General features: G+C 38.0%; 4 protein-coding genes across 9 annotated transcripts; 1 reads left to right on the top strand and 3 right to left on the bottom strand.

Annotated features, from left to right (window-relative positions):
- Positions 1-1,161: 1,161 nt before the first annotated feature.
- socs9 (suppressor of cytokine signaling 9) lies at positions 1,162-4,785 on the bottom strand. Its single transcript, XM_041994834.1, has 2 exons — positions 4,649-4,785; positions 1,162-3,170 (listed from the first exon to the last, which is right to left on the bottom strand). The coding sequence occupies exon 2, from the start codon at positions 3,020-3,022 to the stop codon at positions 1,394-1,396; it is 1,629 nt and encodes a 542-aa protein (XP_041850768.1). The 5' UTR covers positions 3,023-3,170; positions 4,649-4,785; the 3' UTR covers positions 1,162-1,393.
- Positions 4,786-7,770: 2,985 nt separating this feature from the next.
- LOC121645992 (protein Smaug homolog 2) lies at positions 7,771-17,959 on the bottom strand. 5 transcript variants are annotated; one of them, XM_041994833.1, is made up of 14 exons: positions 17,627-17,959; positions 16,081-16,412; positions 15,903-16,005; positions 15,290-15,760; positions 14,815-15,057; positions 14,590-14,699; positions 14,188-14,274; positions 13,561-13,831; positions 13,041-13,126; positions 11,710-11,825; positions 11,239-11,443; positions 10,879-11,017; positions 9,067-9,150; positions 7,771-7,813 (listed from the first exon to the last, which is right to left on the bottom strand). In XM_041994833.1, the coding sequence occupies exons 2-14, from the start codon at positions 16,096-16,098 to the stop codon at positions 7,785-7,787; spliced, it is 1,962 nt and encodes a 653-aa protein (XP_041850767.1). In that variant the 5' UTR covers positions 16,099-16,412; positions 17,627-17,959; the 3' UTR covers positions 7,771-7,784. The 5 variants fall into 5 exon arrangements, with proteins under 5 accessions (XP_041850767.1, XP_041850763.1, XP_041850764.1 ...); XM_041994829.1 differs by having other exon boundaries at positions 15,903-16,412; XM_041994830.1 differs by having other exon boundaries at positions 11,251-11,443; positions 15,903-16,412.
- Positions 17,960-18,944: 985 nt separating this feature from the next.
- Positions 18,945-22,143, top strand: gmfg (glia maturation factor, gamma). The gene is made up of 7 exons (XM_041994838.1): positions 18,945-19,105; positions 19,491-19,587; positions 19,718-19,767; positions 19,856-19,905; positions 20,212-20,294; positions 21,530-21,603; positions 21,963-22,143. The coding sequence occupies exons 1-7, from the start codon at positions 19,103-19,105 to the stop codon at positions 22,032-22,034; spliced, it is 429 nt and encodes a 142-aa protein (XP_041850772.1). The 5' UTR covers positions 18,945-19,102; the 3' UTR covers positions 22,035-22,143.
- A 345-nt stretch (positions 22,144-22,488) lies between these two features.
- Positions 22,489-27,252, bottom strand: paf1 (PAF1 homolog, Paf1/RNA polymerase II complex component). 2 transcript variants are annotated; one of them, XM_041994837.1, is made up of 14 exons: positions 26,956-27,252; positions 26,532-26,561; positions 26,336-26,428; positions 25,837-25,958; positions 25,653-25,719; positions 25,455-25,556; positions 25,236-25,341; positions 24,920-24,988; positions 24,607-24,710; positions 24,411-24,527; positions 24,153-24,281; positions 23,819-23,924; positions 23,316-23,400; positions 22,489-23,231 (listed from the first exon to the last, which is right to left on the bottom strand). In XM_041994837.1, the coding sequence occupies exons 1-14, from the start codon at positions 27,000-27,002 to the stop codon at positions 22,804-22,806; spliced, it is 1,605 nt and encodes a 534-aa protein (XP_041850771.1). In that variant the 5' UTR covers positions 27,003-27,252; the 3' UTR covers positions 22,489-22,803. The 2 variants fall into 2 exon arrangements, with proteins under 2 accessions (XP_041850771.1, XP_041850769.1); XM_041994835.1 differs by having other exon boundaries at positions 26,532-26,564; positions 26,956-27,251.

The raw sequence follows: 27,252 nt of genomic DNA, 5'->3' as shown, positions 1-27,252 counted from the left end.
GGTGTGTTTAATAAAATAGCTTGTATATAATACAACAGCCTCTGCTCCCAAATATTACCCCCTAAACTCATACTGTCTACTGAGCTTTGCCTCTCCTCAGTACCTTCAGCTTTTTACACCAGGACTGAAGATGTAGAGCTTTTCAAAGCTCAAAGATTTTCGCCTCCATGACTGCGTACGTGCCAAACCACAGAAAAAGTTCATCTTCTTTTCATTTATCTTACTGTTTGAAGATTCGCCAGAACTGCTTAATTGTGGTAATTTGGTCATTAAACTGGAATGGGTGATTAGTGCAGAGAAACCTATCAAGCAGCAGAAAGCACTGTAAGATCACTTAGTTCGTTTAGGATCTGGATCTTCATAGTATACTTAAATGAAAAGCAAGAAATTGGACAAACCAACACTCACATTTTGCATTCTGAGAGTACAGCTGCATTACTGGTGGCAAGTTCATAAAGGCCACATTTGATCCTCTACTTTAAAATTAATGAAGACAGCTGGCATGCGACTCAACCTCATAGAGAAATCCACAGATGGTTATGTGATTATGGTTGAAAGAAGAGGTGAAAGCAGAATCTGAGCCATTTGCAATTACTTGTGGAACAACACCTTTTTAAAAACAACCTTAGTTGAAGATTAAAAAGGAGGGCACCCGTATCTGGTGTGAACATTAATTGATTAGCTGTGGCCAGAGATGTACTTACTGCACCAGTAACTACACTCAGTGACATCTTGAGGCAATAAGGTAAACTTATACATCACTGCAGTAAAGCTATGAATTAAACTTGATGTCAGCTAAAACAAGCATTTATCTATGTTGAGTTAATCTTTCATTTTTATCTTTCACTGCAATTGATAACTGAGAGAATGCAATGGTGGTTTCAAGCCTTCTAATTATTTAATAAGGCCAGGCAGCATATGGACAACTCTCAAACCTCATAATCAGCTCTGGGCTCAATGTGGCATACAATGAGTTATACTGTAAATTTGCACATTCATTTCGGCACCTCAGTGACAAGGAAACCATGCGTTTATGTTTCACCTTCTCAGTGTGTGACTGACGAACAACTCTGTTCTAATCATACCCCCAATCACCAGATAATTAAACTGATTGAGTCACACTTGAAAACACAGATGAGAAGCAGTCCTCTGAACACCACAGATCTTAAAACTGTTTAATTTGAGCAAACGGAGTGTGCAAGATCAGTGAGATTACATATTGACTCATCAGTCTGATTTAGTACAAATGTTAAGACATACAGCAGGATTAAAATAAATAAGGACAGTGTTGTGTAGGTTGATACAGATTAAAAGAGTGAAGAACAGGCTTATCAAATTCATATGAGGGAGACTAAAAAGTATGTTTGGTTATGTCTTTTAGTCCGTCTGCTCCTCATTCCCACCACGTATCCATCCGCCGTACACGCACTCTCTGCTTATAGTGGTATTCTTTCAAGTGTTTTTTCAAAGCATTTGGAATGGGAAGCATGTTTATACCATCATAGGTGGTGCAGCTGCTTATGACCGCTCTGCAGATGCACTGCAAGCTAAAAGGCTGTATGCGGTGGAGGGGGTTGGACAGAAGGGGCTCAAAGAACATGCAAGAGTTGGGGTCCTTGTAGTGCTCCAACAGTCCTGTAACTGTGGGAGCGTGGAAGACACTAGGGTCATGAACGTCAAAGCTGAAATTGTGGTTCCACTGTTCGATGCGTGCATGTAGCGAGCGGCCGTAGCGGCGGAAGCTAACAGAGAAGAGGTAGTCTTCCTGGGCAGAGTCACGCAGGAGGAAGGTGCCCTCAGGCTTTCCCTCCAGCAACGTTTCTGCCTCGTAGCGGTCCATGACTCCCCAGTAACATGGGAGGTTAGTGATCTGCAGCAGGTCTGGGACTAAACAGTGAATGTAATCAATCTGAGTGTGAATACGGTAGCCATCATGAAATTTCTGTTGCTCAGTCTGAGGAAGAATGGCTCTAGAGGTCAGACTGGTCCCTGTTACCTCTGCGTCGACCAGAGGGTCAGAGGCTGTGTCGGAGGTGTGGACAGAGGCTGATGCTGAGGCCACAACCTCATCAAGAGTATCCAAACAGCTCTGTAATAGGAGCTGGTGCTGCTGTTGTGTTTGGAGAAGAAACTGCTGCTGTTGAGTAGAGGCACTGTCTGTCCCAGTTAACTCATTCATACCATGAGCCAGCTTAGGGCCGTGCTTGTAGAGAAGGTTAATTTGGGCTGTCACCTCAAATGTGTGGATCTCTGCATTTGGTGGTGGTTCAACACCTTGTTCGATGCTGATGCGCCTGCGCTCTCGTAACCTGTCATCCACATCCTCCACCACTGCAGCCATGGTTGAAGTTGGGGCGTTGCACACTACTGGAGACTCTAGCAAGGGAGGCTGGCTAATAGGGGCTGTGTGTTGTTTAATGAGATACCATTTCTGAGCCAGTTCTGATCCTACAGGAAAAGGGCAGTCATCTAACATCAGCTCACTCAGATGAATCTTCCGCCTGGAGGAAGTGCAGGCAGCTGACGATGAAAAAGCCTGTGGGGGTGGAACTGGTGCTGCTGCACTGTGCGTCTTTATTGGAAAACACTGCCCCATTGCATCTTGGATTTTCTGCCTGAGAGTGCGACTGCTGGATGACCCTCTGCCATCTGCTTCACTTAGAGCAGGTAAATCTGTGGCAGAGCTAACTGTTCCTAGACCTGGCCTGGCTATAACTCCATCTTGCCCTGGTAAAGGTGCTGCTGCATCCAAGCTTTGCCATCTCCAGACCTCCTTTTGAGGGGAGAAGGAAGCTTGGTTACCAGCCTCCAATTCATTTAACAGTTCACCGTATTCAAACCCATCACTGACAGGCCGTTCAGCTAACATTTCATGGGAGGACAGGCCTTTCTTCTTCCCCTTTCCACCCTTCCGACCACCAGCTGTATCCCGTCTCTCCTCTGAACGGCTTTGTCTCACCTTGGGACGGGCCCCCCTTTCTCGATCCTTCCCTCTGTTTCCAGACTCCTTTGGTAATGACATTATGTGGAGAAACAGCTGTACCACTTCAGGATTTTAGTGAGAGATGACGAGTAATTGCAGTTATCTTTCAGCAAGTTATCCATCCACATTCCTCATTTTGAATGTCATCTAATGTCCAAGCATCATGGCCACAAAGACATTAAACAACCTGCAAAAGAAAAAGAGAATCTGCTTAATCTGTTTAGTTTTCTGAAAAAATTCGGGTACGCATATTTTTGTACTTTCAGTGATGCAATTTCATTGCATGAACTCCTCAATAACTGATGCAATTGAACAGCTCAGCTAATAACTTTGCCTTCAAAAAGGCTTTAGTGTTAGTTATTTTAGATATGTTTAAACTTGACTTGCATATGAATTTTTAAAACTAAGTAATGTGCTCATTGTGTTCTCAGTAAAGTTTTTTAAAAGCAGAAAAAAACATCCAAAATAAATACATTTATGCCTTGTTTAAAAATCACAAGTTTGCATATTTTGTTCTTGATGCTTACTAGGAAGAATAAGCAGGAGTAACAGCTGTTACATTTTGCTATGAAGTTTCCATGCCACCTCATCTTTTCTTTAACAGATTTGTCACTGCAGTTTATTCTCACCTCTCATTACATAACATATGGTGCCAATTCACAATGACTGACATTGTCAGAAATTACAATAAACATATGGAAATTAACTAATTACTTACAATTAGGTTGAGTTACATTACTACAATCAGATCAGATTTTTTTTTTTTTTTTTTTTTTTGTACATAAAGTCCAATGACTTTATGAAGGATTACTTAGAAGAAACAATGTAGTTCCCATGTGGACATTTATAGAGCAAAATTTTCATAAAGTAATTTAATCTGTCCGATTATAAATGAATATGTTCTACTATAGTTTATTTACACAAGTTTAACTGTTTGAGGATTTTAATTATGATTAATTGATAATGATAATTCATAGTAAAAATAAGACTAAGTGCTCCTTTTTAGTGGCATTGACTAAAAACGGCAGAAACAAACACGTACACAAAACGACAATGACCCCACTTGCAAATACTACAAAATTGTGTTACTGTAAATGTAGTATCATAAGGCTGTTAACCAAATACAAGTAAATATCCTAAATGTAACAAAAAAAGAAATTATACATCCACTTTCTTCAGTATCTGTTAATGAAAACTGTTGTTTATTAAACTTGTGAATATCTTGACATGTAACACTAAATATTTCATGTGGTTTCAAATTAATTTAAATAAAATAAAGTAAAATAAAGCCTTTTTTGAGCATGTACAGCTCGAGTTTTCAAGTTCCGACCTCTCAAATCGACTGGGAGATGGTTGGATAAAAGTTTTCCTTAAAAAACAAAACTCGTGTCAGCTAGCGTTAAATTACTGAAATATGTAAAAACATTTCTGACAAATCGTTGGCTTAAGTGTAGCATTACTCTTCAACATCAACGATCATTTCAACATGATACCAAGCTAGCAAATTAGCAAGCTAACTGTTTATGCGTTGTCAAAGGCTGAGTTAGCAGAGCGGCTAGTTCTCTGCTAACTTCGGTACTCTTTTCTGTAGGAAGAAAGGTTCACTTATGTGTTTAAATTTTTGTATTTTACCTATCAGAGTCACAAAGCCCATTGAGAGCATACCTTAAAAGGCTGTAATCAAGTTGTCCTTCAAAGCGAGTTTTTTTTATTATTAACTAATGACGTTAACTGCAAGGAGGCTAACACCCATTAGCTCGATGAAGCAAAAGGGGTAAAAAAAAAAAATCGCCTGACCCGGAAGTAATAACTACATTGGTCGTCGACGACCTAAAATAAAAGTCAGGTATGAAAACAATTACTGCCTGTTTTCATCTACTAAAGGCTCGGCAAATGTTCAACGAACTGGACACAAGCAGAGTAGTTGCAAAAGAACTGAACCTCTTTATTTGGACTGCCAATGATCCGACAGATGTTGCATTTCAGACCATTCACACATATGAGTGACAGTAAAAAAGAGTAAGCATGTGATGCAAAAAGTTAATAAAATATTAGAAAATGTCAGGGGAAGTTATTTGAATTAAATATAAATTGTACAAGTCAAATCTGTGCAGTGTAACCTACAGCTGGCTGCATTAATTCAACCATTAGAAGCCTGGCAGGGACATTAAAATGACAACTTGGTTGATGTCTCCATATGACACAGGACTTGTACCTCCAACTGGATGGCCGGTATGTTAAAGTACACCAGGCTGAACTGATGACATGCATTTCCCAACTCATTTCATGCATCACTGGAATGTAAACATGGAGTAAACATATTCCTTGGCCTGTTATTAGTGTTCAGTTTACTCATTATCACACAATTTGAGGCTCAGATAAGCATTGTCATCCCCTGCTGCATCTTTAGTATAAACACACTTGCAAAAAATTAATATTGTACCTCTGTGTCTATCTGAAGAAATAGGTAGGCTGTCCCAACACAACAGAGGCTATGAAAAGGATAATCTGAGCCATTTGGAAAAAACAACACAGTTGATACACAGTATAGTGAATGGTTAAAAATAAGACAGTGAGTCTTAAAGCCAGCATTATTAACTCACTGGAGTACTTTGCAGACATGAGTGTGAGGCTTTTACTAAGTCAGATCTATCCAAGAGCCTGCTCTGAAGAAATCCATAACCAGAATACAACCAGTCTTAAAAATAAACATTGAGGATGCTGGAGCTGAGCATTTCAGGCACCACATGAACAGTTTATCGGGACATGACAGCTAACAGTTTTATCACAAGGTCAGAGAAGCTATTCGTTCTCATCACCACATGACCAAAAAGTAGACGTTACATGTCTCATACAGGTACAACTTGAAAAATCTACTGAGACTCATATGGAGTTCACAGATTAGGGGGGGTAGAGGACTTTAGTTTTCAGGCTCTACCCAGCCGCCTCGTGTGAGAAGGCTTCAGTCCTTTAATGTGTTGAATAGTGAGACAACTGATTACTCATGACATCACATAAAATGAATTGAGCATTATCCCAGAGAGATGTAAACAGTGACATTTAGGCGATATAAACATACAACATTAGTTGCAAGATTTCTGCTCTCTAGCTGTTGGTGATACTGGGCACCATCAACCATCATGTCCTCTATCTACAACAGTGCTGTATTAGTGTGGCAAAACATGCAATTATAGAAAATAAGCATAAGTTATCAATATCAAGGGAGAGTAAAAAATACAAGTGGAAAAGATATCTGTAAATAACCATCTTTACTAGAAAGACCTCCTATGGCTCTGCTGAATTAATAAGTGAATGGGTTTCCCTGCCTTTTGAAGCAACCAAAATGATTCAAAGTTAAGACCACATAACACATACATGCACCTCCGGCTCTGCCACATTCAAAGACAGAGGCTGTATAAGACAATTTTTGATTCAACACTGATACCACATGATAATATTAGGGCTCTGAGACTGAAACACACTGAGACACAAACAGAAAAATATGGACACTGTCAAGCACCTTGAAAAGTATGATTCATCAAATCATCACATTGGCCATTTGAGGAAGAGGGCACCGTGAGGGTGAGATGCTGCTGCGCTCAGAGCGTTTATTACAGGATCAAGCTTCATTTTCAAAAGCCAATCATAAGGGTGCCAAAGGGTTGAGACAGGTTTCATTTAACATTCTCACACGACATAAGATTGTAAATTGAAAACACTCTGGCTTCTTGTTTTTATCAATTCTATATCAAATCAGCTCTCACATTGTACAAACCTCACCAGTCCTTACTAACCCGTCTGGGGATTCCCCTCGGCACAAAATGAGATTCATCATCATTTATAAAGGAGGACATCGAAATAAAAAGAGACAAATTGCAGCCGGCATTAATTCTTCAAACTGTTGTTCTTTATAAAAAAAAAAAAAAAAACATTCTGCTGCATTTCACTACAAATATCTTTCTCAAATTAACGAACGCACAACGCTTCTCTTTGGCTTTGTAGAAGTTTAGAGGACAGTTGCTTCTACTTTCACTGTGTTCAGGGTGAACCCAGACAAAAGGTATGCCTAAAATTGAATTGAATCATTTGAAACTTTTATTTCAATTCTTTTGGTCCTCCCTTACTTGACAATGCCGCAAAAATTATGCTCTCCTGAAAGAAAAAAAGAAGAAAAAAAAAACAAAAAACAAGAAAAGCCATGCAAGTTTCAGCCAACACAAGTCCTGACTTGCACTGCTTATATGATAAGCATGGCCAAGGAAGTCAACACCTGCCTACAAGTGGAACTTCAGTGTGTGTACCATGAGGCCAATTATAACTTAGTGCCTAATATCAATGTTAATTTAAGAAAAGTGCCTTACTTCTGGCTGGAGATTCCCTAAATCTACTAATTATGTGGTGTGGGGGCTGTGGCCATCAGTGTATTGTGGATAGAAAGCCTTGTTCCAAGGCAGCAGGAAAAGAAGAGCAATTCAGGGCAGAACCCCTTAAGACAGCACCAATCCACCTCTCATCGTGGTAAACTGAGCCTCTGCACATCATGTCACAGTCCTGCAGGTGACATGGCACAGTGGGTACAGTTAACCTTTTTCTGTTCTACAATATAATAATCATCTGTATTCCATTTTTAATAAACTTAGTTGTATATAATAAAGTACAAAAATATTAGAGAACATATACACAGTTTTTTTTGTCATATTGTAGTGACTGCTTTGCCTGGTTTTCTGAAGCATACATATATCTTTGTGCTGAACTGAACAGGCTTCAACAGAAGTGTATTTTTTTTCCTCTCTTCCTTTTTTTATATTGTTGATGTCCGGTCTGTTCCATCTGAAAGAGAGACAACACAAAATCAGACAATGTACCACCACATGTGTTGTTATTACAGGAGAACTACTCTGTTGGAATTATATCACTTTCTGTTGGTCTATTAATGTTCTTTACACTCACTACATAGCTGTCAGGCATTTCAACCATTAAACATATTTTATATACATTTGGTCCAATTAAGTCTTGTTAATAAAATTAACAAGACTTAATTTGTGGAGTCTACAATTAGATTAATAATATTATATAAATTAGGTCATTGTTAACATCCACTACATTATGGTGTAATATAGGTCTATCAAACATATTAGTATTTTACATATAAGTTTTCTATTTAAAAAAGTAAAAAAAAATTTAGAAAAAGATACTTAAGAAAACTCTCTCGTGTCACTCAGTGACACGTACAGCCAAAAATGTATCAGAGTTTAACATCATTCTGACTTTGAGTAGCTAAAAGTTTTGGAAAATACACTGTGAGAAGTTAATAAACAATAAACCATTGACCTCGTCAAATTATTTCTCAAATCAATTCTTAAATCAAACCAATCACATATTAACATAATTTCTTCAGAAGCTGGTCTGGACATAGTCTCCGGCTGTCTGTAAACACAGGAACTTGACAGCAGGAGATTCTCAATGTGAAAATGTTTTTGTCATAGCTTGAACTACTAGAGTAGCAGGAGATGATGGAAAAGCTCTGCTTGTTAAGTGTTGTTTTGTTGTCAGTACATCAGCCATGGCAGATGAGTCTGATCGCTTATCTATGTTTACATCCATACTATGTGTACACCTGTAATATTAACAAATGAGTATGAAGCACACATTTTGAGCATACTGTACATATAGTGAATGTGAATTCTGATAGGTTAAATCCCCATATATCTGTCCATTTCATGCAAATATTTTATATGCAGCCCCTCTAGGAAATATGTGGAAATTTTTAAATTATTATAGCCTGCTGTCTTTGTACAGGAAGGACATCTTCTTACATAATAAACAATGACCTAAAAATCAGTGATGACCCTTAGAATCCAGTATCAGTCAAGCTCTTTTAAACATGAATATAAAAGAATAACTTATGAAATCTAAATAATGAAAGTAATTGCCTTTGTTTGCAAAGAGGGAATTAGGTGTTCTACAGCCTTCCTTTCAATGAGTATATAATCTTCATTAGCAGGGGATTATATCAAAGTGTAGTTGTATGAGGTTTGCCAAGTAGTGGCCTATTTAGTACTAAGCTGGTGAGGGATACTTACCCCCTAAGGCATGCTCCGTCATACTGAGGCACAGTGACTCCAGCGTGGGGTTTATCTCCAAGTCAGCACCTGGAACTTGGCATTCTTTTGTGGGGTGAATAGGGGAAAAAAAGCTTCAGCCCTCATGAACATCAGGGATTATAGTAATATTGAGAATACAGACAGCAAAATGCAAAAGTGAGTATTCAGAGTACAGACTACATAGTTTGATCATTTAATATACTTGTTTCTGTAATTTATATCAGTAAATATTTGTTATCAGCCACAACAACAATATTAATATTGGATATTATATATCCCAAATGACTATATAACTTAGCAAGACCTTTACAAGAGTATTTCTAGTCAGCATGAATTAAGGGCTCATATTTCATAGCTTCACAAACCAGAATATGTTCTCAGGTGGTGATTGATACTCCAGGCATATGGAAGTTGGGTGTAAACTAGGACTAAACTATTTTGAGGGGGGGAAAAAATCAAATAGTTTTTATTTGACAAATATTACAATTTAATTATTAAAATTACAGTTTTCGTTCATTAATAGAGAAATATATTTATATTACCATATGACAGGACATCAAAATATGAACTGCTCTGTATCCTGATGCAAGGATTTAGAGTTGAGATATCAACAGCTTCACTTACCAACTGCAAGATGTGACCTGTGGCCAAAACACTAAATCCTGAAAGTTACATTTCCCTATAGAACAGGTTTATACTTTGTCCTCATATTAAAAACTAAACAGTCATGTTATTAATTTTATTTAAACCACAGCATGTCACTTCTCTCTACATGCTTTCTAGATTACACATGGCAGAGTTCCACCCCAAAGCACCCACACATGGTGAGCACGTTTTAATTCGGCAGACAATGCATATCAGAAAATATGTCACTTCAGCAACCTGAGAAGCAGAAAACAATCTGTTTTTTTTAACACTCCCAGGGAGGTGAAGATGAAAACATGCTGAGAACTTAGTTTCCATCACAGAGATGCAGCTGAACAAGCTGGATCTACCTGTAATTGTGGTAATATCTCTGCATTACAGCTCAAAATGGATCCAATATTCTTTGCAGATTTTATCAATGCAAACACCTTATCTGAGACCTGAACTTTAAGAATAGAGTGTCTTTATTCATTTCAAAAGAAGTTGAACTGCTTTCTGTCCTCAGTATTTTTTGTCAATGTATTTTAGCCATGATAAGGTTTTGAAAATGAAACCTGACTTCATAGCTGAGTGTGTTACCTGATGGTCAAATGACTGTTGCACAGGGATGACAGGAATTACAGCTGAAGCGAGTGGATCTGTAAAACCGTTGACGCTGCAGGTTTTAAACCTGCATCAGGGGAGCCTTGTAAATTAAAAATCGCTCTCCTTCGGATTTGCAAAGTTTAAAACTGCAATTTTGATTTAAAAATTATTAATCTTTCAACCCTAGTTTAACTGTTAGTCTAATGTGGATGCAGCTGTGATATACTTTTATTTTTCTTTAAATCTAATTTTTTCCCTATCACTATAAGTAAACTGCATCACATAAAATAAATAAATAAATGAGCAAATAAAATTTTGTTCTGTTTCTTTTATTTGTTTTTTTTTCTTTCAGAGCATGCAACCAATTCACAGCAATGCTCCTGCTTCAACAAAAGTTGTGCAGCTTGCAAGACATCGCCAAATGATCTCTATTCCATAGTAAACAGAAAAAGACAGCTGAGGTTACATATTGATAAAGAATGGGATATGTTCACATATGAACAAGGGCAGATACCCTGTGGGTGAGTGTATGAATCCAAGCTAATGAAAAATATGCTTGACCTTGTACAATACCTTGCTGCTGGAACATGAGCATGGTCTGTGGGGATGTGTGGACAGGGAGGGAGTGGGTCCGCTGCACTGAGCTGCGACTTTGACTTGGCATGCTGTTACTGCCCCCAGGGTTGGCAAACCACAAGTTCTGCAGATGAAAACACAAGATCATTTACATAAGTGTCACTTGTTTAGTGCGGTTGATGTGGTTTACTTATCTTTTGATAATTCAATAAAAACTATGAAGTAAGAAAAACCATGACCCTGCCTTTTATATCCCCAGATATGTACAGATTAAATTCCTGTTCTATGTATTATGTTTGCACAAACACATTTTGTAGATACATAATAAAATACCTATCCACTGACAGCAATACTGACTTGTCTACCCTGGCCCGCCAGCACAGGATTAGTGAGTGTATGGCGTGGAGATGCTCCCCCCATTCCAGTAGGAAGACAAATGCGCCCGGCTGGGAGTCCACGAGGGGTCATTTGAAACTGCCTTTGGCCCCGCCGTCCTACACCTCCACTCACAGAGCCTGCTGTGGGGAGGGAGTTTGACCCATAGTTCCAGCTTGAAAAGCAAAACAAAAAAAAAGAAGAAAAATTAGAAATCAATAGAACAGAAAAGATCTGTCAGCTGCTGAAGCTGTCATGCTTCAAGGATGTCAAGGAGGATAATAATTTTAATTAGTAAAACGGAGTAAAAGTGAAAAAGGAAGGAGAAGAAAAGTAAGAGAAAGTAGAGATAAGTGCAGGCAGACTTTTACATTAAGCTAATGTGACATCCACATTACTTTAAAGGGAGATCAAAGATAAGAGAAAGCCAGCAGTCCTCACCCTTTCTGTCGGTACGCAGGCATGTCCAGCATCGCTTTCCGAGGAAACAGGCGCAGCAGTTTGAGGACCTGCTGCTTCCAGGAGACCAGCCTTTTCTTGTGAGTTTCTGTGAAAGCCTGACAGAAAGAATGAGGAAGAAGAAAAAGGCTTCATAAAATATTGATTAAAGCTTTTGAAGACTATTCTGGAATTATGATTTTTACAAAGAAAATGGGAAGTTAAATTATTCACTTCAGTTTGGGGGGGAGCATACAGTTTTTAATCATAATTTTTTTCTTTCATAATAAGTGTTGTTGGTAACCAGCCTGGAATCCACGCCCCATAATCAGAGGCAAAAAAGATCAGAGGCAAAAGAAATAACTGGAGGTGTACTATGCTGTGTTATGGTGCTATGGTTGTGCTATGGTTGTCAAAATTAGATGTACGCTTGTTGAATTAAAAAAAAAAAAACTTTCTGCATAAACAAAAGTCTCTGTGAGGAAGAGGGGTATTAAACAACACTGTGTCGCTTCCATAAGTGCTTGTGCAATTATGGAATTGCTGAGGAAAAAAAAAGGCCTCCTCAAAAAGCACAATCTACAACTACTCAAACAGCTGACTGATGTGTTTTGGAATAAAACTGCCTACCTTGCACATACACAGGTGGCTTCCTGGGGTGAACTCAGCCTTTTTGCAGGATAAATTCGAGGAAAAAACTTTGGTACCACTGTTCTAGAGTAATGTGTTTGTGTTGAAGTACTGGAATAACCTTAACTTACAGCAATGGACAAACACATACACACTCGTGAAGAGAAACACTATGTAGCCAAAATAAAAAGGACCCTATTCTGGTTTTAACTAAGCAAATGATCTGGGGCTGCTAAAGCTGGTCAGGCCTCGGCTCAGCAGCAATTTAGTGTGGAAAGAAAATTAGGTCAACTGACTACTTGGAAATACCCAACGATCAAGTTTTTAATAAATTTTGCTTCTTTGATTACACAGGCACAGTCCACGATGGCAATGCCAAGATTCATTGACTCAAACTGGGAGTATGAGACTAAATATACACTCATGGATTTACACCCACATTCCTGACATCAGTCTAATTAAGAACTTTTGGGATATGCTGCAGAAGAACACTTTATGCAGCAGCTCAAATTTTCATTATCAAATATTCCTTAAAAATGATTTTTAAAAAAACTCTGGACGGAAATAAATGTGGAATTGAATAAATTTACTGAAACAATAAAATAGTAAATGTGTGTTGTAACCAAAGCTGAAGGAGAAAATATTAGTGTGCATGACTCTTACTCTGCCATAATCACACAAAAAAAAAAACAACAGCTTCTCACCTCATGTGACAGACACTTCTCAATTAACTGAAGGTAACAGCTGATATTTTCTTCATCTGGCCGTGACACCAGCAGCTGGGTGCACACTGAAACAAAAAAATAATATATCTATTTCCACAAGTTCCATTTAAAATAGAAGGATGCGAGTAGATGAAAGTTAAAATCATGCAGGTGTTGATGGTTCAGTTAAATATCTTTGTTTCTATCTGTAGTATTCTCAAAACTGTCAAGAGAAAATAAAAGTTCAGACAGCTTTTATTACATAATTTTGCTGTTCTGATAGCCGTCATTTAAGTGACATCATCACCGTAAAAATAACATAATTTTTTAATACCAATTGGGAAATTTTCCTCTGCAACTCATCTCAGATTGACTAGAGAAGCAGTGAGATGCCATATTCTGGCTCCTGGGGAGCACCTTTATAAACATTCAACATATAGCAATAAATTACACAACAAATTTATCATACAGTGTACAATAAGTCTCAATTTAAGAGCAAGGAAAAGAATCATATTCTTACCTTTACCCATGACACGAGTGAACTGTCCAGCAATGTCTCCGTCTGAGATGGGTGTGGCTGAGGAGTCGCCATCACATTGGGGTGGGTTGTGGGATTGGAAGCCCTCTGAAGATGACTCTTTATCTGTTCCTGTTTTTGTGACATCTGACGAAGCAGCAGTGTCTGAAGCTGGCTGTGCTGCACTAAGTGGACTGTAGCCCTTAATGGGTGTGATAATGATCTGCTGAAGCTCCTGGAGGGCATTGCGAAGGTTTCCCCCTTCTAAAATATCCTGCCAAGAGCAGACAACATCAGTAGCACATGCTGCTTTAGTCATTGATAAAAGTAAAGTATCGAGAGTGAAGACAATGATGTAAGTAGAGCAGAAGATTTTTTTTATCTGAAAACCTTTATGCATGCTTCCAGAGTAGACTGAATCCCTTCCAGTCTTGCTCTGTCTGTTTCTATGCCAACAAGCAGAATGGGGTTTTCCCAACAGAGCCAACTCAAGTTTCACATGATCATCGAGAACACACGTGTTGTTTTTTTTTTTTTTAATCAGCACCAGTGAAAGGTAATCAGAGAAAAATACAATGTTGCATCTCTTTTTTTTTTTTTTAATCGTAAGAAGATCATCATCTGAATTACCTTTTCTAAAGATTTGAGTACACTCTGCCTCTCTCTCAGCTTCTGGATACTCAAGGCAATTTTATGCCGTGCTCCTTTAGTGACATTCTAAAAAGGAAAGAGAGGAAATAAGATGATGTGAGAAGTAATTTCTTTTGGGAACATGGGCCAATTTACATAGTTACTAAATAACAAACCAAATTATCATCTGTTTCATTAAAGCCATGGGGCAGAGGCAAAAAAAAAAAAAAAAAAAAACACCATTTGCATTATGTTGACTAGTACAATACAACTGTAGGGTTCATCATTTAATTTCATGCCTCATTGAGAGCTGATATATCATCAGGTTTAAGGATACAAAAAGATGGCCTGTTGAAAAATCAAAGCCTGGGCCCAGTGATGGTAACAAAGAGATTTAAACACCTGAGACTCCAGATGCTGCTCTGTAAGAATCATCATTTCTTCATAGGTCATCTGTGAGAATAATGATGCATATTTATGAAGGCGGAGACTCTTCAACCAAGCAGGGACATCTACCAAAAAAAGAAAATGTTAGCACAAAAAATTATGTAATATGGCTCACATCACTACAGTTGTTGGATGTGCACAACACTGGGGGCTTGGTTTGGTTTAGTAATGAACTCTGACCTTTCATGCCACTGCCATCCTCTTGGAAAGTGTTACGAGTGGAGCCCTGCTCTTCCGTCTGTTCACTGCCTGAAGAAGCTACACTGCTCTGGGGTGAAAGGGGTGCATGATCTGTTGAAATAAGGTTTTGTCGTGCTCCTGTTTCATCCTGGTTTACCCACTCAGAGCCACAAGCCTGGGGACTGGGAGGAATAATGGACATGGACTTCTTCAGAGGGCTAGGTTGTATTTGCCCGCCCAAACCTGGCAACAGAACAATCCATGGATGAGGAACGGCCACACCACAACTCTTTTGTAAAAAGCAGTAAATATTTAACTAAATGCACACTTCCCAGAATATATATAGTGCCCCCCCATGGCACTGTGGCAGTGCGCTATGATCATTTACATGAAGCGGAAACCCTGATGTTACAACTTAACCATGTTTTTTTTCCCTTTCTTCCCCAAATCAAAAGTAAGAGACGATAAACATTACCTGTATTATTGCTGTTAATAGGTGATGTCATCCCGCCTGGGAAAGGCATGTGTCCATTCTGGCCTGCAGGTGATGTGCTGGATGAAGGGGACTTGTCGTGCCATGCATTTGCTGGGTCAAGAGCCTCAGCAGAATTTGGCCATTCATCTGAGCCTTGACGTGGGTGGTATGGGCTGGATGGTGCCCGAGGAGCATAACCACCGGATAGGTGCTCCTCCAGGTGGTTTAGCCACATGGCCAGTGAGGTGCGGTCATCCAGTGTGGTGGCAGGGTGGATGAGTGCGTAGGAGAGCAGCTGTCTACTTTCTTCCACAAACAGGCTACTCTCAATAGTGTGACTCAATACCTTCTGTAGCAGCTTCATGTACTCACATTTGGCCTCGCCATTACGTGGCTGCAGCAGAGGCAAATGGGATAGCAGCAAGGACACCACTTTCTCTTTTGGCTCCTGATGCCACTGGCTGACAATTGCTAATGAGAAAAGGGGAAATAGCATTTTTCCAGACATTAATCTTTTATTGCCTATCTAATAACATTTCTAAATTCAGGGAAAATACTATCAGTGCATTATAAATAATCAATAACAAATAATGAAACTTAAACTAGTATATACCTGCATTGTTGGCCTCAGCTTCAAGGATGTGGATTTCTGTGCAGTCTGCCAGCCAGTGCTCAAGGCAGATGTGTAAGAAGCGTGCCTGAGTGCGGGACACCCTCTTCAGGAGGGATAAGAGTGCCACCGTCTGTTCACACTCATTCCAGCCTTTGAACCAATCTGTGAGGATACCTACCTGGTCTCGGAACATCATGGCGTGTCTCCTCGGTAAGGAGAACAAAAATGTGTGGATGGGTATGGGGGCTTCTGATTAGACTGTTCTCTCAAACAGAGACAGGATGAGTCCAGCCCCGCACAGCGGGGTTATCTTTTCAACAGTCCTGGGTTCCCCTCAGACTTGACCGAGGGGCCCTCACATGGTTCAAGTATTGGAGGAACTGCAGAGAGGATTGGCGCATGGACTTTTGGGAATATGTCTTGAAGCCTAAAGTGTGTATCAAATGTAGCAGTCACAAACTGGAAAAACTCTTTTTACTCTGGCATGTTCGGGATCACGTCATCTGGGCCCTATTAAATGAAGAAGAAGAAAGCAAAAAATTCTTAGATGACAATTCATTAAATGTCTACATAATTTTTTTAGATAATAGTGAATAATTAAGCGTAAATCCATAACAAATTTGTTTCACTGTTAAGGTTTTACTGAATTTATCAACACACAAAAGATGTTTATATTATAAAGATAAGAAATCTGACATTAAATGTATACATTTTTTCAATAGAAATTGCAGTCATCATACGGAGAGAGAGGGTTTTCTCCCCATAAATTGAAAACAATCACAACGATACAGATCCTAAACCTCAGTAAGTGAAAAACTGAACAGAAAATGGTTTACTGATATTATCATGAAAGAACATAAACAACAGCAAGGTACATTTTCTTAAACAATGTAAGGAGGAAAACAATCTATTAAGATACACAAATAATTACTAATAAGTAATGCAACTTAAAACTGATGCTAGAGAACTATTTTGTTTAATGCATCTTAAAGGTTCAAAGCAATGTATGAGAAATATAAGCAGAATTAACTCAGCATTGCTCAAGATGTTGTGTCATAATCATGACAAAGGCGCATACATTCACAAAAGGTGTACCAAAGTGGTAACTCTAAAGATAATAATTCAAATACATAATGTCGATAGGTAAGCGTAAAACTAGGCTGTTATCCGGAGAACAACGTTGATAGGAGCTCTGTGTGTCTATCGGAATTTTAAAATGCAGTTGATCGACATACTGTATTATCACTAACCAGCAAGGGTAACGTTAGCATTACATGTCAAAACTGCTAACTCCCTTACACGGCAAACGGTGGTTTATTTAACATTATAATCGGCAATATACACTGGGGAAAAATAACAAATAAAAATAAATAAATAAAACAAAAGCCTAAAAAAAACAAAACAACTGGTCAGTAGGCTGTTGCTGATTTGTATTAAATATTGCTCGTTTTATTAAACTGAAATAGTCTAACATTACAAACAGCAGATAAGCATTAGATAGCGGTTAGCTTGGTCGGCCTAGTCTGTAATGAGGGGCTCAGGATTTGTATTGTTTTTCGTTGTCGCTATTGCTACACCTTCCATCGTTTCGTACTCCACTGATTGCATTGCAAAAGGGATAGTTAAAACACACTTTCTACCATTAACATGTCATGCCAAATAACAAGTCGAAGATTCGTGCACAGCGATTAATAATACATGGACTCAAAAGGTTTGCTGTTTACCTTTTATCAGTTGTCACTGGTTAGCGAGACAGGCTAAGTTGCTAATGCATAGCTTGCTCGACGGTAGAGTGGGGAGAGCTAGAAGCTAACGCTAGATTCTTCGCTAGCAAGTTTTGCTAACAGATGCAGTTACGATAGCTTAGCTGGAAGAAAGAGATTTTCATCACATAAGTAGTATTCCTTAAGTATATTCCTTTTCAGCGCTATGCCTCTGTTGCTTTAAACATACAATGTTAAAGAACTATGTACAACAATGTTGACTGGAATACAGAAAATAAGGAGTGTACGCCTAGAGAAATCCACTTCGATTTTGAGTTGACGTAGGACGTGGGCAAATCGTCATACGTATTGACGTACGTATTGTGCTGTTCCACCCACAATTCCACTCATAGAAATTCCCTTCACAGTCAGTTGTAGCTTGTCGTATAAGTTGACAATATGAATATGATTATATGGGGGGAAAACCGAAAGGACATCCTATGAACAGTTTCCTTTGATGCGGAGAAACCTTATCTTCGTAATGCTGCATAAGTATTTATCCGCGTAAATTCTCTTTAATATTTACCAAACAAGCATAAATATAGGCCCTTAAGTGATGCTCGCTTTTCTAAACCTGAACTGTTGGAATACTTATTGTGTTATGTGGCCTGATGTGAAACAAATGTAGGATATCTTCCAATGTGAAATAAAAGACTAAACTGCATTATATTATTATTCTTAAGTCTTGAAGCAGTTCTGTCTTCCTCTAGCTGCAGAAATTTCTATGGACTGGCTTAAATGGAGATATCAAAGCAGATGGGTGGGGAAATTCATATTGTCTAGCAGCTCACAGTTTTACATATATCCACATATTAACAGTGAAATAATAAATTAAAATTAATAAAATAAGTATATAAATAAGGATTAAAGAAATTAACAAATAGGGAAGTAGGAAAGTAAAAAAAAATGCAACCAACAGACATCGCATGATCAACACCTTTTGTGAAAGTTAAAATAAATACATTAGCATTTGGTGTGACACCTTACTTTTTAAGAATATTTTCTTTTGCATCTGCTTTATGAAAGTATTTGACTGCAGTTTCTACATTTGCAAGTTTCTCTGATGTCCACATCCGCATGATACATGGGAAGTGAAAGTAACCTATACCAACACAATGATAGTGACAGAAACCATATGTTGATTTTGAAAATATAACAGTTTGGTATGATCCCTAATTCTTAATAAATTTAAGATATACTAAAATATAACAGATAATTGTTTTTCAAAAGACACAGCTGAGTTTCACAATGTTGTCATTTTGCATTAGTGAAAAGAGGAAACAGCCCTGACACATGCTCGAGCTGTGTGTCTGCCCTCCTCCTGGCCATCTAAAGGAGGATCTCTTGACAAAGTGAGAGAAGCATTCGCCTGTCACAACTGTCTCAGCAAGTCGACGTCCCCCTGAAGACACAAAGGTAGACGCAAATCCTCTAAAAATGGTAAGTGAAGCTAATGTAATGACTTCTCTTGAGATTTACTAAATTTTCTAAACTGTTATGTATTTGTTTATATTTATGCATATTTATTTTACTTAACTCTCGTGATGCAATTCAACCATCCCCCTTGCTCTTTCAAACAGGAAACTACATTCTTGCATACTGCTGCAAAACATTTCCTGTCCTCAATGTGTCAAAATAGAACTATAAAATTTTAATGCATCCATGTAAGATAGAAAGCCCTTTACATCTGAACAAAAGTAAGGGATCTTTATTTTTATTTCTAGCCTTTAGAATAGTTTGTTTCTTTTGTAACAGAAGCACACAAGCATTTTACAAAGTGACAGTTTATCTAAGATATATACATATTTTTGGCATATCTTGACAGTCAAGCTCTCTGGTTGTGTGTGAAGTGGATGAAAGTCTGAAAGAAAAACTGAAAAAGTTTAGATTTCGAAAAGAGACCAACAATGCTGCAATACTAAGTAAGTATCACATACTGCTAATGGATGTCTCAGTTATTTGCATATTGCCATTTAAAGTTCAAATCCCAAACAAATTTAATTGCATGAAGAAATATAAAACAGAGCCTAAATAATAACTGATCTTTCTCAGTGAAAATAGACATGGAGAAACAACTTGTTATCCTTGAAGAGGAATTTGAGGTAAGTTAAGTTTAATATATTCTTGTGTGTTTGTGTTGGGGGAATCATATTGCTTTGAAAGCAATTTATACTCACCATTGCCTTCCAGGACATCTCCCTGGATGACCTCAGAGATGAGCTTCCAGAGCGCCAACCCAGATATCCTAACTGAATGTCTGATATATCCATCCATCCATTTGCTACAGCTGCATCATCAAAGGTCCTTGTACCTGGTGCTTATTTCAGCGGACAATGTAGAAACAACCCCTCACTATTTTTTGCCAAGAGTAAATCCACAGAAAAAACATGCAAATTAAACAAAGACAGGCTCCAGCCAAGATTAAAAACCCAGAAACTTCTTGCAATTAGGCAGCAGTGCTAACCTGCTGCTCAAATACACAGAGTAAAAGGAGAAAAAATGAGTTTCAATTCTCAAAAGGTTCAGTTTCCTTGACAACAGTATACATACATTGTCTACAGCTACAAATATGTCCATTCAGATGGAAGGGTGTCTTACCCCCTCTGCTTCATTTTCTCCAGTCCAATGGGTAAGTAGTTAACACTTACTTTCAGTCCTATTTATATATTACTGGCAATCCTGAATTTGCACATACATATTTTAAAGAAAAAAAAATAAAGTAAAAGATTTTATTTTGTGGTTGGTTATTGATGTTGTTGAACAACATTGAACAACAAAAAATTATGTTTAATAAAGTGAAATAAAAATGTAAATTCAAAATGTACCAAAGACAAGTATTGGCATTTTTTCACAATTAGTTTGCAAACCTTTGGGAACAAGAACAGCCTGTGGATGCTTCTTTCAGCCATCTAGAAGCTTCTCACACCTGTTTGCATTCAGTTTTTGTCACCCTTATATTGATATGTATAGAAACTTCTTAAATTTGCAAGAGTCCTTGTTGTAATGGCACATTTGAACTTCCTGCATATAAGTCAAAATTTATTGTGCAGAGCATCTTTTCCTTTTGAGCCATTCTTTTGTGTAGTTGGATGTGCACCTCAGGAAGTTGTCCTGCTGGAAAATCCAAGCCTTTGCTTTAAATTTATAGAGTGAACACTTTGTTTAGAAATGCCTTATTAATCAGATCTTTAATTTTTTTTTTTTTATAAATCCAATGCCTCGAGCACCAGAAGCATAACCTGGTGGAAATTTGTTAATGTAGGCAGTTTTTTTTTTTCTTTTTTTCCCTATAAACAGTGTCTTACTATTTAGTGTGCAACAGATGGCATAGGCTGCAACCACCACTTTACACGGCTCCAAATCCAACATAAGACCTTAAAATACCTTTAATGGTGTTTCTTCCATTTTCTGCACCAACCCCTCACTTTAATTTCCTCTTAGCACCACTTGCTGGCAGTATTTTCACAGTTTATGATAGTGAAACCTTTACTGCATTCAAAATTGTGTTTTTATTAAAAAAAAAAAAAAGCTCAGATTAACTTAAAAAAATACTCTTGTACTTCTCTGAAAGTGAGAGAAAGAAATCCACAAATCTTTATTCTACAAATACAAACACAAATAAATAAATACATAACTTATTGGTTAATTCACATCACATGACTACTTATTTGCATCCAACTTATATTTTGTTTTTTAATTGTTGGTTTTTGAATGTGTAGAAAATCTCTTTTCCAAATGAACTAAGATGATTATTCGAGATCTACTTCATTTATTTCTCATCACGATGGAGGTTGGATATGATTTTTATATTAATGCATGTCTGATCAAATACCACCAGAGAAGTTTTCCATTTCATTTTAACAGGGTGTAAGCCAGAGCAGCAGATGATGTACGCAGGCAGCAAGAATCGACTGGTCCAGGCTGCAGAGCTCACAAAGGTAAATATACCTTTAATAGACCTTTTACAGCAGCATGCTGAAGAATTGTCTCAATATCATTTAGTAAAATAAATTAAATTAGCTTGAAACATTTAGAAACTTTACATTTTAAACAGACTTGATTTTGTGGATTGGGAACAATCTTAAATATGGACCAAAGCCTAATCATGTGTAAGTATACTGGTAACTTGTGCAGCAGGTTATTTGTATACACAGGTCAGGCAGCTGATTCTTATTGACCACCAAATATAATCTAGTGAAGTTATGGAATAGCAGTGTCAACTCATTGAAATGAATATTTATTAACTTCTCAATTTTTAATCCCATTATTTTAAATATTACCATGACTCACTTTGCAGGTCTTCGAAACAAGAAATGCTGATGACTTGACAGAAGAATGGCTGAAGAACCAGCTCTCATTTTTTCGTTGAACATGCATCTTCAAAACATTGTAAAACATGACTATCACTTTCATTTTCAGTTGTCTGTTATTGATTTATTCTAAATGGCGTTATTCAATAAAGTAATTTTAGCAGTAAACCTTTCCATTCTTCTCTGCCCCAATCAGAAGTCTGAATTTCAGGGGAGCTGGAGCCTATCCCAGCTCCAAGAGGTGGGCTGCACACTAGACAGGTTGCAGGGTCAGGACAGAGCCAAGAAAAAAGCACACTCACTCCTATAGCCAAGTTAGAATCACCAATTGACCCAACATGCATATATTTTGGTCTATGGGTGGAAGGCAGAGAACCTGGAGGGAATATGCAAACTCCACAAAGAAAGGCCCTAACCACGGTACAAACAAGAACCTTCTTGCTGTGAAGCCACAGTAACACATCACTGTGGAGTTAAAATTCCAAACTGAAAATCAAAACAATAGTCTTTGACCACATGTCAGATGTAATTTATTAACAGTTTTAAAAGCTGTGCCGTGGTGGTATGTCAAAAGCAAAAAGAACAAGGAATGATGAACAGCTACTGGTGCAAGATTTAAATCCACAAATAAAATTTAAATGGAAATTTATCCAGTCCAAAACACAAAGGGCACCTCACATACATACATACATACATACATACATACATACATAGAAGCTACAGCCCCAGACTATGCCAACTGGCTCAATGACAGGATATAAGGGCTGTGACTGGAGCTGAGTATGCAGGTGAGACAGGTGGTCCTCACCGTCCTGCCCAGGCTGCAGCTTATTCACTGTCACTGGCATCACTGGAGTCTGAGCCTCTCTCACTGCCACTCCCACTTTGAGCGTGGGTCTCTGAATGGTCACTGCTGCGGTCGCTGTGTGCCGGAGAGGCACTGCGACTCCTGCTGGCTCTTCTGTTCCGCCCTTCATCCTCACTGTCGCTGCCCTCCTCTCCGCTGCTCCTGGCTGAATTCTTGGGCTCGTCATCACTGTCATCGTCACTGCCGAAGATCTCTTCCTCGTCTCGCATTTCTCTGGTCCTCTCTTCTCCACTCTCACTACCGCTGCCGCTCGCCTTCCTCTGCCTTTTCCCTCCATGTTCTTCCTCCTCTTCATCTTCTCCGCTTTGTTCCTGATCTTCAGCTTCCCTCTCAGATTCACTACCAGAGTTCTCTGCCTCGCTGCCGCTGCCCTTCTCCTTCTCATCACCTGGAGAAAAACAATTTACACATCTCGTTAAGAGTTCAGCTGATTCAGCTGAATAGATTGCAGAGTTAAAGACTATTAACTAACCAGAATCCTGCATGTCTTTGTCCATGTCCATGTCTTCTTCCTCATCTTCTGGCTCATGGTTCTCCAACTGAGCTTTACGTGCCTCCTGATAATCACAATGAGAAGAAACAGTGATCAATACAAAAACTGCTGAGGAATGACAAAAGGGTTTTATGTTGAGTTTTCTTCTTTCAGTTATGTTGCACGGAATATGTATATCATGCAAAATAAATGTTTCTAGGATTTATAGTCTTGCATCCTTTTGTTCAGTAGCGGGAATGTGTGGCAAAGTAACTACTTGCATTTTAACGATTTTACAAACTTAATTCAAAATCATTTGATAAAACAATGTTTAGTTCCAAAAGAAATATAATCAGTATAGAAACATGATCCTCATTCAATAATCGGAACTAAAATTTTTCCTTTAAACAGAAAATTACTGTGCAGAAAGGAGGCGGACGATGCGTGTCTAAATAATTATGTGCTCCAAATAATTAGACGACACTCCAAAGCAGTGCACTCACCTGAGCTTCCAGCTCCTTCTCATTCATGTCCCTGTGCTTGCACACCAGCACAGCATTGGTGGTGGATTGGGCTCCAGCCTTGGCTCTTCTCTTGCTCAAGCGCACCCTACAGGTCAAAATAAAAGCTGTAAACAGAACTCCACTAGAGCTGGAACATGTCCTGCTGCTCCTTCCACTTCCTTAGCAAAATTTCTAACCTCAAATAAAAAAAAAATAAAAATAGGAAAAAAAAATTAAATGTTTTTGTTTAAATAAAACAGTTAAAAATATCCCCACTGAAGTTGCATTTCCTCCTACTACATTACAATAAATAATTATTCCAACAAAATTTCACCTTGTTTCCAGCTCATTGTAGTAAACGCCATCTCCATCTCTGAAGATAAAGAAGTAGTTCTCCTCATAACCCTTGCTGGCTTTGTTCTTTACATTCCAGTTATATTCCCTTGCAATCTTGTAATCATACCTAAAACACAGAAAAGAGAATATAAAAGTTCCCACAGGATGATGACTTCAATGTTATTTATTGTGTCCAAGTTTGCAAAAACCAGAAGAGAGAAAAACATAAACATGATCTCTTGATACTTTCACTTACACATCCTCTGGCATGTAATCCACGCCCTCCTCGAGGTCTCTCTTTCGCTTGTGAAGTGTGTCCTCATTGGGCAGGAAGTAAGCCACAAACTGATTTCCTTCCTCATCCATCATTCCTCTGTATTATAAAAAAAAATAGTAAAATTATGTCTTTGGAAAAAAATAAATTAATCAATATTAAAACACAACATCTGCACCTGATCATGGCTTGAGACATCATTTCCACTCCTGCTGGGCCTGATATGTCTTTGGGAGCAGGATCAGAGTCAAAGATGACCTGAGCACATGGGTTGATCCACATCTGAGGAAAAAGAAAGAAAAAAAATGTTTAAAGCATTGCTGCTCAAATCCACATAAGTTTTTTTTTTTTTTAAACCAATAGTATTTTTGCATTTACACTTTTGTTTTCAGTCATTACAAAACTGTTTTTGCCATCCAATATGAATTCATCTAATCATTTGCTAAATACAATAAAAATTATTAACATCCTATTTTAAATATTGAGATTACCTTAAAGTCAGGGAACACTGGCAGTATTTCCACAGGTGTGACTCTGGGTTTACTGTAGTGCTGTGCGATCTGTAAATGACAAACAACCACCATCTCATTTATTTTAAATAGACAAATAAGCAAACAAATAAATAAATACAGAATGATGCATATTCACCATGACATTTTCCATTTTGTTTTATCAAAATCAAATTTGCAGAGGGCCACTTTAAATAGTTCCACAAACACGAGACTGTTGTCCATTTCCAGTTTGTTTGCGTAAAAAAAATTGGAAACTAGTTGTCATGCCTTTGTGCCTAACAATAAGTTCACTCACCGATTTCTGTGCATCCTCAAATGTTTTCTCAATAGCAGAAATCTGACTGTCTCTATCCTTGTAGATCTCTTCTTCTGTAAATTGCTGTTTGACAGATACACCAATCCTAAAAAAATAAACAACTCAGGCTTAAACACAAAAATATACAGTATGTACATATACATATGCCAATGCCCCTGTTCTTTAACAAAATGTCATGGTAGTCCTTTTCAAACTTACTTGACCTCCACTTTCTCGTTAGATACACCATATCTATTAAACTCTGTGGAGATGTATTCTGTTTTTCTCATCCATGGCACGACTTTGGCATGTTGTTGGGACCTTTTAAAGAAAAGAAGATTTTTTTTTTATTTTGTATTATTACTTTTTATTTACAATTAATATAACAAAAAATAGGCACACATTTAACAGCTTTACCTCTTGGAACTGGATGGAGCCTGAATGTCCTCTTCCAACAGTTTTTCATCAGCAGGATCCAACATTACTAAAAGGTACATAATAAAATATGGGTTCTGTGTATAATTACTTCTATATAAAATGCTTTTTTGGAATATTACAGTCTTAAGAATTAGCTGTGGCATGATGTCACAACCAGACTTACTGTTAGGGTCTATGCGGTAGGTGTCTGGGTTAATGAGATCAATGGTTACCCCGAGGTCTGGCTCAGTCAGGAGTTCATGTTTGTGCTGTTTCTCCAGAGAAGTGGCTTTATATTGTACAAACCTGCCACAACAGAGTCAGCTGTATGTTACTAACATAAATGTGAAAACAATACTCAAGCTAATTTTCAAAGAGTTTGCGGCAATGAAAGCAACATGAATGGACAATTCATGCATAACAGAAATCCTTGTCCAACACAATCTGTACAATAGAATACAATGGGGGTTATGGTAGTGTTTTGTTGTTTTGTTTATATGTTCTTAATAAACAATATCAAAGCACAGAAGGAAAACTCCAACACAGGCAACAGCAAAGAATTTAATCATCCTATATGTGCAAGTGTACCCATATTTACAAATATTTACATCTGTTGTAAAATACTATTTTATATTGTAACATCATACTGTGATGAAATGGCAAGAAAGCTGAGTAATGAATACCTGTGCTGATCAAACGGATATGTGATGAATTTGGGATCGAAAGGGATGTCAGGCAAGCTGTTGCAGTACTTCACTCTACAGACAATTCCTGACCTGTCATGGGCACAAATGTAGTTTCAGTTTAGGTTCACATATTTAAGACACACTTTTAATTAATACAGATAGCAGCTAATTTAAGGAAACCAAATCTATTTACCTCTCTGGTACAGTTCTGTGAGATGAAGGCCTACTGAAATAGAAAACAGTCATTTGTCATGTTGTGCTACCATCTCTCATTAGACTCTAAGACATTTTAGTCAAGTAATTAATCTTCTCAAACTTTAAATTATTTTGCATAATATAAGTAATACATTTCCACAAGCAAAATTAAACATATAAGCATTATATGCGTGTACGGAAATGTATTAGCAAACATATGCACAAGTTAGCTTGTGCTGTTAGCTTGTTTGTTTTAGCTAGTTAGCTAATAGCCAGGCTTGCTAATGTTAAACACACTGCAGCAAACTGGGCACTGACTATTTAAAAAGAACAACTCGTGGCTGATTTTACAATAACACAAATTAACCCTTGTATACAACTCTTTTGGGAAAACGTTATTGGAAATGCAGTTTTGATCGTACCTGTGGCCTTCCTCCCGTTGAGCTTGTGTCTGAATCGTTGGAGCCATATTTACAAGAAACTGCTCACAACTGAAAACAAAACTATTTGCTTTCACAGGTAATCAACACAAATCCGTCTGAAGTTTACCGCAACTTTCCGCTTTGCGTGACATACAAAACACACTAACTCCCCACACAATTAAAGATTCCACACTTGTATTCACGTAGCAAGAACGGGATGTTGACCCGACGCGAGTCAGTAGGTCTGCACCATTTACTGTCCGGGACTGCGGCGTGTGGGCTGGACGGAGTTTTCAC

The sequence above is a fragment of the Melanotaenia boesemani genome, chromosome 9, assembly GCF_017639745.1.
Source record: "Melanotaenia boesemani isolate fMelBoe1 chromosome 9, fMelBoe1.pri, whole genome shotgun sequence".
NCBI lineage: Eukaryota > Metazoa > Chordata > Actinopteri > Atheriniformes > Melanotaeniidae > Melanotaenia > Melanotaenia boesemani.
The sequence above is the reverse complement of the archived record's forward strand: the minus strand, read 5'-3'. Positions and strand labels throughout refer to the sequence as shown.

Bases quoted from the DNA above. Each gene is read 5' to 3' on its own strand.
- socs9 (XM_041994834.1), bottom strand. From the start codon at position 3,022: ATGTCATTACCAAAGGAGTCTGGAAACAGAGGGAAGGATCGAGAAAGG.
- LOC121645992 (XM_041994829.1), bottom strand. From the start codon at position 16,098: ATGATGTTCCGAGACCAGGTAGGTATCCTCACAGATTGGTTCAAAGGC. The intron at 13,832-14,187 runs GTAATTCAGATG...TGCTCTTGGCAG, and splicing joins TACTCAAATCTTTAGAAAAG to GATATTTTAGAAGGGGGAAA. The intron at 11,826-13,040 runs GTGAGAAGCTGT...TCTTTCTGTCAG, and splicing joins AGAAGTGTCTGTCACATGAG to GCTTTCACAGAAACTCACAA.
- gmfg (XM_041994838.1), top strand. The intron at 19,768-19,855 runs GTAAGTTAAGTT...ATTGCCTTCCAG, and splicing joins TCCTTGAAGAGGAATTTGAG to GACATCTCCCTGGATGACCT. The intron at 20,295-21,529 runs GTAAGTAGTTAA...TCATTTTAACAG, and splicing joins CATTTTCTCCAGTCCAATGG to GGTGTAAGCCAGAGCAGCAG.
- paf1 (XM_041994835.1), bottom strand. From the start codon at position 27,002: ATGGCTCCAACGATTCAGACACAAGCTCAACGGGAGGAAGGCCACAG. The intron at 26,565-26,955 runs GTACGATCAAAA...TTTCTATTTCAG, and splicing joins CAACGGGAGGAAGGCCACAG to TAGGCCTTCATCTCACAGAA. The intron at 23,401-23,818 runs GTGAGTGCACTG...TGTGATTATCAG, and splicing joins AGAAGGAGCTGGAAGCTCAG to GAGGCACGTAAAGCTCAGTT.